Source organism: Ochotona curzoniae, unplaced genomic scaffold, assembly GCF_017591425.1.
Source record: "Ochotona curzoniae isolate NIBS_2020 unplaced genomic scaffold, NIBS_Ocur_1.0 contig_4792, whole genome shotgun sequence".
NCBI lineage: Eukaryota > Metazoa > Chordata > Mammalia > Lagomorpha > Ochotonidae > Ochotona > Ochotona curzoniae.
The window spans coordinates 8487285-8506011 of record NW_024466389.1 but is presented as its reverse complement, the minus strand read 5'-3'; the positions used below and the strand labels follow the sequence as shown (position 1 = coordinate 8506011).

General features: G+C 55.1%; 1 protein-coding gene across 3 annotated transcripts in view; it reads right to left on the bottom strand.

The window, feature by feature from the left end:
- KAZN (kazrin, periplakin interacting protein) overlaps positions 1-18727 on the bottom strand; it is a 306938-nt gene that overhangs the window by 58366 nt on the left and 229845 nt on the right. For all 3 annotated transcript variants that reach the window (XM_040987941.1, XM_040987942.1, XM_040987943.1), the window contains one exon: positions 17100-17291. In XM_040987941.1, coding sequence (XP_040843875.1) covers positions 17100-17291 — 192 coding nt within the window. The remainder of the gene's footprint in view (positions 1-17099; positions 17292-18727) is intronic.

Here is an 18727-nt window from a genome sequence, read left to right as displayed (position 1 = left end):
GTGAGGCAGGTCTTTGGGAGACCAGCTCTTCCTCTGGGGACTGGGAGAGGCTGGTGGCAAGGGCGGGGGGTTGTCCTTGGCCATGCACCCAGGACGCAGGAGATAGGCCAAGAGGACAGAGGGCGGCACATAGCCGGCTCTGGGTCACACCCCTCAGGTTGCAGGGACCAGATTTGCATGCCCACGCAGAGGCGCTGGTGACAGAAACCTGGGGCCTCAAGATGTGGCTGGGGACCTTCGTCCCTCTCTGAGCCTCTAGGGGAGCTGGCCACTTTTGCAGCACCTGCCCCCCAGGGCACCTGCTCCAGGTCAGGCCTTGAAAAGTGCGATGATCTTGCCACCGTCCTGTCCAGGGTGACATGTGGGAGGGGACCACACACGAAGCAGGCATCCAGGGAGCACGGAGCCTGACTCACGGTGCTCCCCACACTGGGAAGATGACAGAGCAAAGCCACACCCCTATCCCCCACAGAGTGAACCCCAGAAGCTGTGGACACATGTGGGGGATCAAGGAGCCAAGCCTCAGAGACTGAATGACTTCTGTCATCAGAAGGTGCTGGGGCTAGACACGCCCACCCCTCCAGTATGCTGTGAGCGCAGAAATTAGGCTGGGGCTGGCGAGCACCACAGAACACGCACTGTCCCCACAGCGGCTGACAGTGGACCTGTGCAGCTTGGGCTTCTCTCTCCAGCCAAGTAGCTGTCTACACTGGGGACGTCTCTGACTTTGAACCTGGGGCAACTGACACCACACCCATGTGTACCGGGGAACCTGCCAGCCCCGCATCTCTGTTAGCCTGGAAGAAACACAGGAATGTAGGAGCCATGATGGTGACCCCTGGGGTGCTGAGAGCAGACTCTGCAGGGAGCCCCATGGGACACAGCACGAGCTCGGCCATCACGCAGAACAGTGGGCTCCGGTTCAGGCACCTTGGCAGGAATGCACTCCAGGGCAGTGCTGGGGCACAGGCCTCCCTCTCCACCTGGGGCAGCAGCCCTGGCCTGGCTCAGGTCACCTGGCTCAGGAACATCCCCCTTACTCCCACAAGCACACCTGGACGCATCAGTAACCTCCCCTCTCACGGCCTGACAGAGCTGCTGGCTCCCACTGCCCCCAGTCCCCTAAAACCCCCTCTCCTGGCTCTGCCACCCCATCCTTCAAGCCTGGCTCCAATCCCACATACGCCGGGGGTCATTACAGATCCCAGGTCTCTGTTCCACCTCTGAGCCTCAGAGATGATGAATTCCGTGTGGGCCTGGGATCCCTCTCACATTAAACACAAGAAGATAGAAGGCTGTGCGCAGGGGACATCCCGGTCGTCGGGGTGACTTCTGCTGGCTGTGTTTGGCCATCCTGGGCCTGTGGCCGCAGGGCCTTGACCTCTGCTTGCCTCTTTCCCTGGGGGGTTCCAGGGGCATGACTGTCTCTACTCCGTCCCTTCTAAGTGCATCACTCAGACTAGCTCCCTATTCCCTCATTCCACCTGCCAGGTCCTCTTTCCAAGAAGGTCCCATTTGGATGTCCTGGGGTGAGGACTCCAGTCTCTGAATGTCACAGGACACAAGCAGTAGCTGACCTTGGGACGTCATATGCTCTTGGCGAGTCTGGCACCCGTCTGGCCTCAAGAGCAGGGCGGCAACACTTAACGGGCCACGTGGTTCCTGCTTTAATGATGGCACTCCACAGCTGTGGCACCACTCAGCCTTCAACACACCAGGTCACTTCAGCAAGCTCACGGAGAAGGGAATTCAAAGGCAAGTTCATTTGCATGCAAAATGCTTTTGCATTCCCTCCTAGCACGCAGCTCCCATGACCTTTTGGAAAGCCCTAGCCATGCATGCACTGGAAATGTTTTCATACCAGAACAAATTTAGCTTTTCTCATCCCATTTCCCCAGTTTTAGAAGAATCTTAACGGGCCTGGTGAGGTAGTGGTTAAAGCTCCACCTTGCATTCACGAGGATCCCATATGGGTGCTGGTTCATGTCCTGGCTGCTCCACCGCCCATCCAGCTCCCTGGCTGTGGCCTGTACCTGTGTGGGAGACCTGGAAGATGCTCCTGGCTCCTGGCTTTGTTTTGGCTCAGTTCCAGCCATTGTGGCCATTTGGGGAGGTAATCAGTGAATAGAAGATCTCTCCCTGTCTTTCCTCCTCTCTGTAAATCTGCCTTCCCAATAGAAGTAAATAAATCTTAAAAGAAGTCCTGAGTATGCATTCCAGGGGGCCTGGCCTGGCTCCAGGGCAGTTTTATTTAGAAAAATGGGTTGAGTTGGTATTGTGGCACAGCAAGTAAAACTGCCACCTGTGACGCCAACATCCCACATTTGAGTCCCAGCTGCTCTGCTTCTGATCCAGCTCCCTGCTAATGCACCTGATGCAGAGGAGGATCGCTCAAATGCTCGGGACCCTGCACCCAGATGGGAAACCTCCCCCCAGGTGGGAGACCTGGCTCCAGATGACACAGACAAGTGACAGTCCATTTCCTTGAATACAGAGAGCAATACTTGCAGGGTGGGCAGCATCTTGAAGAAATGCCAACCTGTGCGCCTCTGGGCCTGTTTGGGAGGGCAGATGCCCAAGGCTCCAGGAGAGCTAACTTTCAGGTGCCACTATGGGACCATGATTTTCCCAGCACCGAGGACCGGACCTCAGTCAACATCTATTGAAGTGGTTTTGGCACAGTGTGACAGACGAAAGATGAGCTCTAACTACCAGCACAGGTGATTCATGGGGACCTCCCAGGCAGAGATGGGTGGCTCTGTAGGCCACAGTTTGAGACACTCAGAGGTGCCAGGCATGGGAGGCCCCCAAGAACTTGGGTGCTGCCTCCAAGTCTTTCCCTGACACCTTCCCTTCTCCCCATGGCCTGACCCAACTCAGTGCCTACTCCCAGCCGGTCCACCTGCTGCTGAGCTGTGCATCTGACCATGCCAAGGGTGGCCCTTGCGACTTCAGGGGCTACTGGGCTGTTGGTCGAGTGCAAGCTTCCACCCAAATGCAACTGGACAGCTCCACAGCTGCGGTGGGCACCATGTCCTGCCCAGTGCGTGCAGCCTTGCTCTCCTGCCATGCAGAAGGCCCAGCTGAGGAAAGTGTTGTTGAGTGCAGGCAGTCCCTGCCTTTCACGACAATTCCCCACATTTCCCCCGCAGTGGGACTGGCCGGGCAGCCCTCCTTCCGGCTGTCAGTCGGGGTCTTGCACAGCAGGGTGGGGAAGGAAAGTGGAGGAGATCCCAAGGGAACTCCACCTCTGCCTGGGAATGTGGCGCTGGCTGGCTGCCCGCGGGGGAGGGGCGTGCTCTGGGGGCTCCCGAAGGAAGTCGGGAAGTGGAGGAGGAGATGGTGGTGATGGTGCAGACAAGGCAGAGGGGCAGGGGAGCAGACCCCATGCTGCAGCCCCTTCCTCCTTGCCTTCCTCCTCCTCCTCCTGGCTTTCCAGCTCATGGCAGCTTTCCCTGCTTCCACCTTAAGCTCTGGACTCCAAACTCCCACTCCCTGCTTAAAGCCTGCCACGGCTCCCCAGTGCCTTCAGGTTGCAGCTGGCCACACCAGACCCAAAAGTTCAAGTTCAACTCCCGCTGGCTGGCTGTCCCCTCTGTGCATCTAAGCCGTGCATTCCTCACCCCGCTGGAGCTGGCGCCTGGTCCTACAGGGCTGCTGGGATGGCCTCCCTGCTCCCACTCCACGCAGCAGCCAGAGGCCTACAAACCAGATGGCGTCACTCCCCTGTGCCCACCTAACATGCAGTGTAAAACCCACGCTCCTCACCCCCCCTTCAAGGATCTCAAAGCCGCACGTGGCCTCACCCTTCCTGTGGCCTCCCGCTCCCTCCCCATCCTTCACCTGCCCTCAGCGGGCTCCTCCTGAGGCTCGGGGGCTCATCAGTCTAGGGTTCAAGGCTCCATCCCAGAGAAACCTCCACTGGCCGCTGGGTGGAGGGGCTGGGCACACAGCCCCACAACCTCCACGTGGCTCTCTGGTGCCCTGGCAGCTACAAGCTCCCCTCTTTCTTGTCTATTCATTGATGTCCGACTCTGCCTGGGCTGGGAGGAGGCTGCGGAGCCAGTTGTTGTCATGGTCTGATCTGTCCCGGTCTGCAGCAGGGTCACCAGCTATTCCTGGAATGCGTGACTATCTGTGCTCCTGGTACGCGCCACCAAGGGCCTGCTACTGCGAATCTGATTAAAACCGCAGGGAGAAAAACAGCTGCGGCCACTCACTGCTTCCTGAGGGCCTACTAATTCATATAAGAACCCTGAGTGGTCCCCTGGGAAGGTGGCCGACGGGGCCACCATAGCCTCTGCCTCCAACCAACAGCTTCTGGATTGAGCATTCCGGAAGTGACAGCAAAGTAGGACCCACGTTGTTGAGGTCCTGAGTCTCAGTCCACGAGGAGTGGGGCACCCTGCTGGATCCCCATGCCAGCCACACTGGGAAGCTCACATTCGCCTACGATCGTCCTGGTGGGGCTGGCACCGTGCAGACCTGCAGGTGGCATGTACCCCCCCAGCCAAGAACAGCAGCAGCTCTGCACTTGCAAGGATTTGCTGCACTCACAGGAAGACACTCCTACAGGGAAAGGTGCTCATCCTGCCAGGTTTCCTCTCTGCAGTCAGGATTCCCATCTGTTCCCAGAGCCTGGCCTGTGGGTGCTGAGGCTGGGAGACTGCTGGGGTTGTCACACAAGCACTCAAGCCGGCTCTTTCTCCCCCAGCCCCACATTCCGAATCAAACCATACATTACAAAGGGCCTCTCGTTCTCCTAAGACCTGGAAGGCTTCCTTTCTCTCCTGGGCCCTTTATCACAGGGGATTTTTGAAGAGGCTAACTTCCATGCCTCAGTCTACCCAACAGCCTGCCAGCATCTGGTATACCAGGAGGCCCACAGCCTGCCTCTGCCTCTTGCTCCCTCTGCATTGATGAACTGGTTCTTGTCTTTTTCTTCTGCTTTTACTTATCTGTTTCCCTCATGATTCTACTGGGTGGCCAACTGTCCCGGCTTGGCCAGTGGGAGCCCCATCCCATCAGCGCAAGGGTCTTTGTGTCCCATCGTCTTTGAGAGAACACTTGCCTTCAAAAGGTCAAGGTATTGCAGCCCCCATGCCTGGATCTCCCACTTGCATGGGAGCCCTGGTTCCTTTTATGACAACATGCAGGATCACAGCAATGCAGGTAAGGGCATTCTATGGAAGTGGGGTGTCAACACGTCTAGCATTTTCCATGCTTAGGGATGTCAATCCTATAGGCAGTTGGTGTTGCTAATCTGTGCAGGCTCAGACTCAATCAAATGGAGATCAAACCTGTTTGGGAAAAATGCTGCTATTTCCTAAGCAAGAGAAGACTTGTTCCATAATGACTATTTCCATGGCATTTAAATCCTATTATGTTGTGTGTAATCAAGAGTGGTGTGATATGTGCCATGGCCATAAGGGACCCGAACACCCCCAGATTGCAGGAGCTACAGGGGTCCCAAACCAAAGAGCACCCTGCTGTCCCCCATCTCCGGTCCAACATGTGCCCCCATTCCACCTGCCGAACCCCGGTATCTGACAGCACCATTCCCTCCTTGGCTCCACTCGGTAGGAAGCATCCCGCCTGATGATGCCAAGGGCATTGCCAACAAGCTAGTGTGTAAGCCACCACACGACGGGCGTCCTGTGCTTGTGGACCTCGGGAGGCACCACAACGCAGCGTACACGGAGGCTGGCTTCACACACCCGTGAAGTGCGGACCCCACGGCAGCCCCTCAAAGCAGGACTGCTGAATTCAGGCATCCCCCACAGGGGTCATTCACGGCATGGCACAGCCCTGCCCACTGTTACTGCTCTGTGGCTCTGCCCACTGAGCCTGTCATGTGCTTTTGGAATTCCGCCAATGTGACAGGTGAGCAATGGCAGCTTGGGGTTGTCTTAATTTGCATCTGACACCTGCTCTAATCTGGTGGTCCACTTCCATGACATCAAATGCAGGGTTTGTTCAAGTGGCTGAGCATCCCAGCCGGAGTGGGGATACACAGCCTTGCCTACCCACCCACTCCACGTGAACCCAGCACAGGGGAAGGTGTGCCTGTGTGCACAGGGACTGCAGAGCCATGTGCTTCTCATTTCTGGGATGCACAGGCAACTGGTCAGGGTCTGTCTGGCCTTTGGCTCTCATGGTCAAGGACAAGCTGAAGGGCACCTGTGCTGGAGTCAGAAGCTTTTTCAACAGGGTGTTGAGTGGGAGGTACCGGGTATGGGGAGGCAATGCCTCTGGGGGGGACCCCTAGCTCCTTAGTAGGCACCTGCACTACCCATGCCAAGCTCCTGGGCCACACAGGGACATCCTTAGAGATGTGGACAGTAGGGAAATGCAGTAGTGCACCTTCACAGTGTCCCTGGCATCGCTGGGTACCAGTGCCTGGCTGTCCCCAGGGCTAGGGTCACTTTCAAGGTGCCAAGACAAACAGCGCTGACTTAAAGGGGACACATGGGGAGTCCCCACCCCAACCCGCCCAGCTCAAGCCAAAGACCATGAAGACCCACAGGAATGTCAGGCGTCAACCTGAAGACATGAACTGGCACCCATATGCGGTTCCAGCGTGTTCAAGGTGAGGACTTTAGCCACTAGGCTACTGTGCCTGGCCCCATCCTAAAATTTTTAACACAAAATTGAGAGAAGATGGCTCCACGTGCTATCACAGCAGGCCAGATGCCACGACTCACACCCACGGCTGCCAGGGACAGCTGCACAGCCTGAAGGAGGAGCCACCTCTGCGCTCCTGGCACACCCTGCAATGAGACTGCAAACTGCAGAACGGGAGCCCGGGGGCACTGCAGCCGTCGCCCTCTCACCAGCAGGCTCAGGGCAGGGGGTCTGTACTCAACGGAAAGAGGGCGACTTTTCCAGACCTGTTTGTAGCGGGAAAGACCCTTTTCTAATTGTCACACAGGCTCTGTACAGGCTCATGGGCGTCCCAGAAACATCTAAAACCAAGGCGTTTGCAACATGTAGATTGGCCGACACTTTATGATATAAAGTATCTTACCTCCAGAACTGGGATAATGTCATCAAGATTCCACTTTAAAATTCAAACCCCTTGGGCTGCCATTGAGGCATAGTGGGCAAAACTACTACCCGTGATATCGACATTCTATATGGGTGCCAGTTCAGATAAGTTCCAGGCCTTAGTCTGACCCATCTCTGGCTGTTGTGGTCAATTGGGGAGTGAACCAATGAATAAAGCCTTTTTTTTTTTTCTCTCTCCTCTCTCAAATAAATGAACACATCTTTTACAAAAACAAACAAACAAAAAAACCAAGGCCTTCCCAACGAGCATTCCAGACCCCAACTGAACTGGGGCTCGTCCTCTCTCCCAGGAGCTCAAGCCTCCAGTTGACCCCCACAAACATGGTACCCACTGAGAGACCCAGGGGCCATCAGGAGAGGCAGTGGTTGCCTGGTTACGCTCTCTTGTTGGGCAAGCTTCCTCCAGTCGCCCCCAGCCCCTGATTCTACCTGCTCCTCCTCCCAGAGCTGCCTTCAGAGGCTGTGTCCGTTGGTGCTGGCTGGAGATGGGCTCCAGGATTTAACACTTCCCACTCCACTTTTATGCCCTGCCGTCTGTCACAGCACCGGAAGGCTGCCGAGACAGCTTGTGCCTCTCTCTCCCTCTGTGTCACGGTAAAGAACCTGTGCAGAATGGAGTCATGGAGCCGCCTGCTGTGCCCTCCAAAATCATGATGCTGGGTGGGTGGGCTTGGAGCTTGCAGCTGAGCCCATGACAAAGCGAGCAGAGGGTGTGCGTTTGGTCACAAGCTCCAGGTACAATGGAGAAATGTCCCTTGCTTCTCCTGTTTAGGGGGACAGGTCACTGTTCAGGGGGACATGGTGCACACGAGCATCCAGCCAAAACCCCTGCATGACACCAGTCACCTCCTCACACCCCCACTGTTGATCAAGGGGACAGACGCACCTGTCTGGTCAGTCCCAGGTGTTAGGGGCTGGATTTACACCCCGTGCAAGCCCAGCCTGTAAAATACTCCACAAACACACAGACTATTAATGACCTAAGCATTAATTATAAATATTACTTTAAAAATATCAGACTTATGGAGTTAATGGACTTTAGCCCATCTTTTCTCAACTGCATTTCCCAGCCCCAGTCTGAATCAAAATGTTCTGTTCTAAATTGGGCAGAAATTTTAACTCAGTGCCCCAAAATGCCTCTCCTCCCACCTCCTGCACCCCAGGTACCAGGGCTGTAAGATTTGCCTGGCTCTTTGCAGCTTCCATCTTGGCTGCTGGCTGGTCCAAGCAGGTGAAGCTATTTAAAAGTCTGGGCTGGAACCCAGACCGCAACAGACCATCTTACTGGTCTCCCTTGTTCCTGGAACACAAACCCAGGGGTCCTGGGTGTGGAGGTCTCTTGTGAGGACAGTGCTCTGTGGACCCTGGAACGGTCAGCCTGACCTGCAGGACCATGCCCACCTGGCACAGGGGCCTCTTTGTGAACTGCTGAGGTTGGCATGCAGGGAAAGACATGGAGAGGAGCGAGTGACATAGCTGTTGTGGCACAGGGCTTCCCAAGGACTCACATACCTTTGCAAGTTGTAAATGATGTGTTATAACCTGCTCATGTTAATATGTGCACCCAACATGATCTACCACACGGGCACACTTGCAAAGTCATCACTACATTCATGGCAAATGCCCCCCTCACCCGCAGTGCTCCTACCCTTTGGTGCACCCCCACTCCGGTAGGGTCTCTCTGTTACCACACGTTATTCCCCACCATTGGAAGCCTGTGGCATTTGCTGTTTGCACTTGGACTCTCACTCAGCGTAATTACCCTGAGACCTATTTATGCTGTGACATGTGGCCAAAGGTGACTGCCAGGGTTTGCACTTGGCCTACTGGTCAAGCACAGAGTGGGATCCCATATTGGAGTGCACGGATTAGAAGTCCAGTTTTGCTAGGGCAGGGGCTGGGGTGGCTAGACACCCAACAACATCCGTAAGGGCTGGATAGTCGGGCTGGTTAGATGGAAGTAGGCTTTAATACCCATTGACATGTATGAGAGCCGAATGGGATGTGGGAAAGACTGGACTAGTCTACTACACATACTGGCAAACCAGGGGAGGGGTGGGCCTGGTGGGGGTTATTGTGGGTCACTCCATCTAGGCTACAGCTCCCACTGGTTTATATGAGGGTCGAGTGTGTGCTGGGCAGAATCAGGCTGGACTGCAACACCCATTGGTTCCGGTGGAAGGCAGGGCTGGAGGCGGGACCAACCCAGCAATTGCAACCACCAGCTGATTGGGGTGATGGACTGTGTTGGGCCCTGTACTTGCTAATACATACAAGAATCTGGACTGGGAACACCTCAGACAAAGTTTCTTTGGGGCTCTCCCCAATTTAACTATCAGACTCAGAACCCTAACCATGAAAAGTCAGAGGACAGAACAAGTCAATCAACCACCTCAGCTATATGTTGGCAGTGAAAAACTGGGCAAACGGAGACTCTAACATGGACTATGTCAATCAGTGGGTTCTTCAACGACCTCATAGTGCTTGGAGTGGCGAGACTGGCAGCAATTCATAACTATTGAACTATCAAAACCACTTGAGCAAGACACTTGGAGCATGCCCCACATCAGGGACCTGGTGTGGGTGGGAGACTGGGTGGGGCTTCTCCCTCAATATCCCCCTTTACGCCAGATACATGAACAAAAAAATGTGGAAATATTAGTCTTACAAACTTTCCTGTATAGCCCTTGAAGCTTTTAAACTATGTAATGATTATCAAAACTATAATAAAAAAATGGAAAAAGAAAAAGAAGAAGTCCAGTTTTGCACTGAGTTCCTGCTTCTGGCCAACGTGCACCCTGGGAAGCAACAGGTGATGGCGAGTCATTGGATCCCTGCCACCTGTTGGGAAGACCTGCATGGAGTTCCAGCTCCTGACCCAGCTTTGGCATTTGAGGAGGGAACCAGCAAGCTCTGTCTCTCAAATACATAAAATTATTAAAATAAATAAATAAATATAAGGTTATTGCTTTGTTGCCAAGGTTTTCACCAGTATACTGGTCATGTAACTGCTGGTAGACAATTGAGTTGTTCCCAGTCTTCGGCTGTTACAAGTAAGCTGCTACTCTATCATTTGTATGGAAGCCCTGGTATGGGTGTGCATTTCCATTGGAGTACATGTATCCATCTCCCAGCGGAGGGGATGGGGCACACACTGCCTGCCTTCCTTCAACAACTTGCCATTCTCGGGCCCAGCGTGGTAATCTAGTGGCTAAAGTCCTCACCTGGAACGCTCCGGGATCCCAAATGGGTGTTGGTTCTAATCCTGGCAGCTCCACTTCCCATCCTGCTCCCTGCTTGTGGCCTGGGAGAGCAGTTGAGGATGGCCCAAAGTCCTGGGACCCTGCACCTGTGTAGGAGGGCCAGAATAGGTTCCTGACTTTGGATTGGCTCAGCTCCGGCCATTGTGGCCACTTGAGGAGTGAATCAACTCACGGAAGATCTTCCTCTCCGTCTCTTCTTCTCTATATATCTGACTTTACAATAAAAATAAGTAAATCTTTTAAAAAATGATTTATCGATCTTATTTGGAAGTCAGATATATATATATATATAGAGAGAGAGAGAGAGAGAGAGATTTTCAACCTGCTGGCTCACTCCCTAGATGGCTGTAACAGCCCAGGGTGAACCAGGCAGAAGCAGGGAGCTTCATCTGGGTCTCCCACAGGGATGGCAGGGATTCAAACACTTGGTCCATCTTTCATTGTTTTTCCAAGCTCATTAGCACGGAGTTGGATTGTAAGTGGAGCAGCTGAGTAATCAACTGGTATACACTGAGGATGCAGGCACTACAGGCAGTGGCTTAACCCACTACAACACAACACTGGTCCTAGCAGATGGCATTTCTGCAAGATGAATAGAACTGTGTCTCCCACTCCATGTATGGACTCCGGCTTGTCTGTCACCAGCAGGATGTGGTGGCATCTGGTAACCTCTTAGGCTTGACTTAGAGCTCTCTCTGAGGGAGTCCTAAGCCTCCAAGTCAGACCACCATGCTGGAAGGGCCTACGAGGGGTTTGTGGTCACTGGTCCACTGAGCCTATCCATCCCATCAAAGCACCAGACACGCGAGTGAAGCCACCTTGGGTCACCCAGGGCAAGAGCGGTGAGGGGAGCCCACTGCCATCAGGTGAGACAGATCTGGCCAAGGCCTGCCACACCCCGGACACACTGATTCTAAGCTGTAAGGAAAATTGTATTTATGCCTGTAAAGTGTGGGTGGCGTTTATGACACGATGCTGTGGTGACGCTCATATGTGGAAAAGACACCAGCCTGGCACGATGACACTTATTCTAGTCCACAACCACTCAGGCCACCTACAACCTCTGTCTCCAGCCCTAGCTCCCAAAGCAGCCTGCACACCTGCTGGGAACATCAAGGGCGAGTGTCCCTGGGCCCAGCCCTGGGCCCGCAAGGCTCTCCACAGTGATCCGAAGCAGGAACCTCCAGGCAGGGGCATCCTTACCGTCGGGCCTGGTGGGACACTTAAGCAGTTATGACTCCATGACTTGCACAGAGAATGCTGCAGGTCCCAGGCCTTGGGTCCCAGACTGCTCTAAGAGCCTCAGAACTACTGGCTTTGGCATGGGCCATGGTGCATGGGAGTTTGGAGAATGCGTTAATAAAGTTCGGGTTCCTGCAAGGACTCAGAGCAGGGCAATGACTCCCTGAGCAGGAAACCACCCTGGCTATGCCGGTTCCCATATCACAGACAGGAGCCTCAGGTGTCTCTATCACCTGTTGCCATAACTGAACCCCAGAGAGCTGATAAGGAACGCAGGACCACTGGGCTCCTGGGTCCGGGGACTGGGAAGTCTGACAGCTGGTGCCAGTCTCTGGGGCAGACGCTCCCGCTGCAGCATCCTGTGCAAGATACAGCAGTGTGCTAGTTCAGGCTTCCTCTTGCATTAAGTCATAAAGACTTCCAAGAGGGCTGCTCCCACGCCTGCCTGAGTCCCGGTGATCTCCCCAATAACTATAACTGCGTTTCACCTGGGGATTGCGTTTCCAAGATGTGAATTTTTGGGGGACACACTCAACCTACAGCACCAACATTGCTTCTCCACATTCACCGTCTGCTCTGTGCACTTAACAAGGTGGGCTCTGGGGGGCGGGGAGCTGTCCCATGACAGGGACCCTGTTTCCTCTGGAGGTCTCAAGGGAGAATCTGTCTCCTGGGCCTTTCTGGTCCTGGAAGCTGCCCACAGTCGCTGGCATGCAGCCCCTTCCCCCCTCTCCAAAGCCAGCCATGGCAGGTGAGATCCTGTCAGTCTGTTCTGGCCCCTGTCCACACATCTTTTGTGACTCTTCTGCCTCCCTTGCCCTTTTAAGGAGACCAGACCAGGCCCATAGGACAGCACTGTGGTGCAGCTGGTGAAGCCAGCACCCCACATGCTGCTAAGTTCCAGCTACGCTGCTTCTGGGATGGCGGGTAGCCCTCCAGTTGGGCTGCCCTGTGTCTCATTATCACTGTGTCTAAGTTTGCTCAAGGTCCCTTTATGATTCCAGCCCAAGTCACTGGGGCCCTGCCACCCGTGTAAGACTCGGATGGAGCTGTGGGTTCTTTCTTGGATTTGGCCTGGCCCGACCCTGGCTGGCCCAGGCATTTGCGGGGTGAATTGGTGGGTGGGGGGGTGCACTTTCTCTCTCCCTCCCTCCTGCACATACATAATTAAGCTAATCTTCAACACAGTGAGTTTTGATATGCTATCAAATGCCCCCAATTAAGCAATAAGGCAATTTCTCGCCCCTCCTTTATTTCACTATCTGCAGATGCCAGATTTTCACCCAAAACCAGGATCACCACAGAGCTGAGAACTGAGCCATCTGCTGCGAAGCAGTGAATTCCACAAACATCGAACAGCCCCCATCTTCCCACTCAGCCCCCTCCTTCGAGAAAACAGTGACTTTACACTGAAAATAATTCTATCTACATTAACATGCGTGCATTCCTGCTTTAAATAAATCACTGGAGAACTAGGCTTTCCCCACCCCCAGTTTTAATTTCTAATGTGAGTAATGCAGACAGATGCCATCAGAAAAACAAAGGCTTGTAGGGGTCCTCAACTGGGTGAGATGCGAGGCCGTCCTGAGACCCGGAAGTCTGCAGAATGCCGTCTTCCTAGATGAGGTTACATCCATGGCGCTTTATTGCAGCATGATGCCAGCAGAATGGGGTGGGGGGAGTGAAGTGGCAGCAAATAAAATGCCCGATAATAGGAAAATGGCAAAATAAATCACGGTACCTCCACTTAGTCCAACATTATACAGTCATTACAAATTACGTTTTCAAAGAGTATTTATTGTTATGGGCAAGTGTTCAACACACTCGACATGCTGTTAAAAGATTTAAAAAGGAAGAGAAGCAAATTTTCATTATCTTCATTTCTGTGAAGTCTTAATTCTCAGGGAAATGATGACACCGAGGTGGCTGGAGCCAATCAGCACACACAGCCAAGGGTTGTCACCCGGGCTGCAGGCTCTCCACGGCTGTGGGCCTGGGGCCACCCCGGAACAAGGTCCCAGATGTTCTCAAACCATCATGTAGCCCTCCTGTCTTACGTTCATGAGACCAAACCTCCAATCCAAGCACCCCCATCTCATGCCCCCCAACAAAAGAACATTCTATACCCCCTAACTCTCCCAAGCTTGACGTTTTAAAATCAGATTTATTTATTTGAAAGACACAGTGGCAGAGAGGTGGAGAGATCTTCCATCTGCTGGTTTACTACCCAAATGGTCTTAATAGCCAGAGTTGGGCCAGTTTGTAGCCAGGATCCCCAAAAAACCCCCTGCCTGGACCTCTCACAGGGGGGAGGCCTGAGCGCTTGGGCCATCCTCTGCTGCTTTCCCAGGCCACAGGCAGGGAGCTGGATGGGAAGAAGAGCAGCTAGCAGTGAACTGGTGACCACGTCAGATGCTGGTATACAGGCATTCAGACCACTGTGCCACCATGCCAGCCCCCAGGTCTAATCCATTCCTTGGTTTTGTGGTAGGGTCGTGACTTGCTTGTCCTCTCACACCTGAAACATTCAGGTCTCATCCACACGACAGGACCAGCGTAGCATGGAGGGTAGAAAGACCCACCGCATGGGAGTCCCCACGAGAGGGACACCTGCTGTGGGCAAGCAGCCCTGGCACCTGCCGCTTGCACTGCTGTGCGTTTATGCTCACTCTCTTTACGCCGGCCACAGAGACCTCGCTGAGCCCAGCCTCCTTCTGCCCACCCCTGCCTGCAGCTCAGCCCCCTCACGCTGTGGTGAATGAAGAAGTAAGTTATTTGGCAGAACTGCTGGCATGATGGGCAGGGGGCTAGGAGGTGCCCACTGCTCTGCCTTTCAGGGCTGCTACCTTGAACTTGGTGTCTCCAGGGGTCTGGGCTGCCTGTAACAGCACCTGCCAGTGGATCCGAGGAGTGCGCTAAGCCCAGAAACATCATGATGTTACTTTCATCAAGGGAACTGCAGTTCAGAGAGGTCTCTCAGGGGTCACACACCTGGGAGGTGGCAGCACCGGGGTGCAAGCCCAGCTCTGACTCCCAAGCCCATCATCCCAGGAGCTGGCTGAGCTGACTTCCTGCCTCTCTGTCCAGCTCCATCCCCAGCGGCCACGTGGGAGGGCAGCTGAGCTGTGCCTGGGCAGTGTGAATATCTCTACACTTGCAGTTCACAAGCACCATGGCCTTGGCCAAGCTGCTTGCTCTCCCCGAGCCCCACGCAGGGGGCCCTCTCGTGACACAGGCCACAGGTCCCACACAGCACAGCTGCTCGATCAAGCTCCCCTCTGGGAGGGCTGGAAGCCTGCTGCCTGCAGCATCTCCTCCATAAGAGTGGCCTCACAGAGGTGCATATCTGGGTGGCCCTGTGGTGACAGAGACTCACACAGCACAGAGTCCAGAAGATTCCCACCCCTAGGCCGCTGTCTGTGGTTCTAGTTATTTATGGCCCACCGCAGCCCACAAATATTGAATGGAAAATTCCAGAAACAGACAACTCATAAATTTTAAATAACTTTCATGATAGTGCATGGTTGCCATCGTTCTATTTTTATTATTGGTTACTGCTGCTAGCCTCTTAAAGGGTCAAATTTATGAATGAAATGTGGCCTTGGATGCTTGCGTGCTCAGGAAAGGACATGGGGGGCAGCACGGGGAGCAGAGCCCAGGTTTGGCAGCAGCTGCTATTCCGCAGAGTGTCCAGGGACAAGGTCTCCTGCAGGGCCAGGGTCACTGCATGCAGCTCGAAGCCTCGTGGGCTCAGGGAGAAAAGATGCACATAGACCACACCATTGCCACTACCACCTCACCTCTTTCCCAAAAGCTTCTAAGACGCCCACATTACTGACCCACAATTCAGATAAGCAAACTGAGGCTTGGCGTGCTGAGCTTCCATGGTGCCTCTTCCTTTTCCTCTGGGTCCAAGAGCAGCAGGGCGAGGTTCTCTCCTCTTTACAGAACAAACATGGTCATGCTTTTTATCTGGCTGAGAACCCAGCATCCGGGATTCTCCTACCCTGTGGTGTATGCATGTCAGGATGGCAGCTGCTTCCTGAGCCAGTCTTGATGGGGCTCTAAGGCTCCACCCAGGAGTTACCTGGCACCAGGTCAGTGTGGAGGGTGGCTCACCCACATTGGTCTAGAACACCGGATGGTGAGGGCACAATGTGGCAGGACTCCCTCAACGTGCCATGCATGCTGGGTGAAGGCACACAGCCCTGCCCAGCCCCAGAACCTGGTCTCCAAGACGCCACCCAAACATACCCAACTGAAGAGGGCTGTGCACTGCCTCTGGGAGTCACGTGTGTGGCTGCACAGAACTCTGAAAAAGGCCATTGAGTGCCCTGGGCACCAGCTCCTCCTCATGATGATGTCCCAGGCTTCCCGGGGCACAGCTGAACCTGCTGTGCCTGGTGCCTCCCAAGGAGCAGGCCGTCACAGGGTGGGTGCACCACTGAGCTGCTCTGTCCTGGTTGGCCTTCTCCGTCCATCAACAAGGGCACCCCAGCTGCCCTGCTGCTGGACATGGTCACACGGTCTAGCTCGTGCAGGGAAACTCTCAGGTCCCGGGTCTTCCCCTGGCTCTCTGATCAAGCAAGAGGAAGTGGGGATGCCTGCCAGTGTGCACTGCTCCCCAGGAGCTGCTAGAGGAGACACGGGCTCTCCAGCCACACCATCTGGGACCCTTGGGTGACAGTAGCTTCGATTTGCCCTAAACTGACAAGCCTGCTCTGGCTTTAGGAGGACAGAATTTAGAATGAGTCTCTCGCTCTAGTAAATGGCAACGGGAACACATTTTGCAAGGTTTCAGCACCTTTTTTTGAACGCAGGAGAAGTGAAGCCACGAAATGGAGCTGAAGGGGTGCAATGCGAGTTCCACCCTCAATGCATCCTGCCCGGAGCCAGCCGACAGGTGAGAGGATGGCCTTCCCCTATGCCCGCAGTGTATGCAGGGGCCACCCTGAAGAGGAGGTCCTGGGGGCCACAGGGGCCTGAGCTCAGTGCAGGGGAACCAGGTTGAACATATGGCCCTCAAGCCATCCCTGGCTGCAGACACACAGGCTGCAGAGCGGTTGGGGGTCCATGGTCCATCCCACCAGGAGACCACATGGAAGTCTTCCAACTATTGCCACACCCCCTCACCTCGCTGGACTTGTGCAGTGGGAGGCGGGGAGCTACACTGTGCCAGGCACCACAAGAAGAGGCCACCTTGGTGAACAAGAGTCAGGACCCCAAGCAGTCATGGGCAGACTGCCCCACGAGGGGAGGCATGGACAGACCCTGGGAACATCAGGAGAGACCAGCCCAGAGGCTGGCCCAGCATCCTGCTCCAGCACAGACGCCCAGCTACCACTCACAGCATGACAGACAACACACAGTAATCACATGGGAGCAGCAAAGGGACAGGGCAGCCTTGGCTGGGGTGGGTGCTGAGAGAGCCAGAATCCACTCCCACTGCTCCACCTGTAGGGCCCTGGGGCCCCTGGGTGCTGAGCCCGCGCCCCGGGCAGGACAACCAACAGCACTGTCACTCACCCTGCAAGGCTTCTTTGGCTCTGGCCAGCTCCTGCTCCTTCTGGGCCAGCTGGACCCTGAGCTCGGTGGCCGAGAGGACCTCGGAGGCCTTGCCGCCCTGCGACTCCTCCAGGTCCTTGGCCAACATCTCCTTCATCTGCCGGAGAAGGTGCACTTCCTCCTGGAGCCGGGACACTTCTTCTCGCAGTAGCACTGGCGGGGAGGGAAAGAGGCATACAGTTAGAGCGAACGGTCACTGGCTGCCACCCCCCAACTCCCTGCCTTGTACCCACAGCCTTTCCCACAGGTGTACAGGGAAGATCCCCTCCCCCAACCCAAGCCCCCCTTGGTCCTGGTCCTCCCTTCCCCACAGTCTGCACAGCACACCTGGTGAAGCTCCCCACCCCACCCTACCCCATCACATTCCTGGGGCCTCCCCTGCTGCTGTCACTAGGGACGAAGTCCATCTGACGGCCAGCAGGTGAGGAGTCACCCTTCCAGCCATGAGCCAGCAACGTGCCAGGTTAAACCTGATAGGCCTGACCACTGGTAATCCACCAGAACCCTCACAGCCCCCATTTTATAGACTGGGACATTGAGGTTCAGAGAAATGAAGTAACTCCAGTAAGCCAGAAAGTCAGATATTAGCAGAGCCAGTATCTGAACGTGGGCCTGGCTGGTGGAAAGGCAGAGGCACGTCTCACAGCACACGGCCTTGAGCTCTGCGCCTGTAGGAATGGAACCTCGGTGCCCACCCGAGTGTCCAGGAGGAGAGCAGGGCCTGGTGAGCGGTGACACCAGCAGCACTGCAACTCACACCTGTCCCCATGCCCGGAGAGTCCCCAAAGATGAGGTGAAGGAGTGTGTGCAGTCCCCTGGGCCCTGGGTGCCTTGGGAAAGTTCCAGCAGGTGCAGTACCACCCCTATGGCAAGGCAGACTTGGGAGGCGTCATGAGCCATGCCAGCCCTGGAGACTGCTGCTCCCCAGGCAACGACAAACAGAACCGCTGGAGGAGACGGCAGCCTGGTCAGACTGCATGCTAGAGATAGGTCTGCCAGTTCTTGAGAAGGTACCCCAGGAGAGTAGACCCCCTACCCACTTGCTCCAGATACAGAGGCAGCCTGAGGAACCTTGCAGAGCATGCACCAACGCAGGCCCATGCTGTGGCTTCTGCCCATATCCAAATCCCTCCCCCGCCCACCCTGTGCCCCCATTTTGCACACATTCCAGCCTTGCAAACACTCTGACTGCACATGTCCCAACTTTGCAAACACCTTGTCTTCGCACACGTGCCATGTTCCCTGGCAATGGGGCCCTGACTGCCAGCTGCACCTCTGCCTGCAACAGCCGTCCTTGTTCTTCCTGCAGCCACTTCTTCCATCTGCCTCAGTGACTCTCCATGGAGCTCCTCGCAGAGCCAAGTGGGAAATGCCAGCGTTCACCCCTCCAAGGAATGAGTGCACTTGGTCTGGGCACCTGGGATCCTCTCCCCTTCTCCCTCACTCATCAGTTCTTGCATTCAGTTACTTTGCTACAGCCAAGGTCCACGAGGGCAGGAGCTTTAGTCTGTCCATGGCCAGGTCTCTGCGGCTGCTGCCACACCTACCAGCAGCTGCCCTCGACAGAGCACTGCCCGTGAACAGACCAA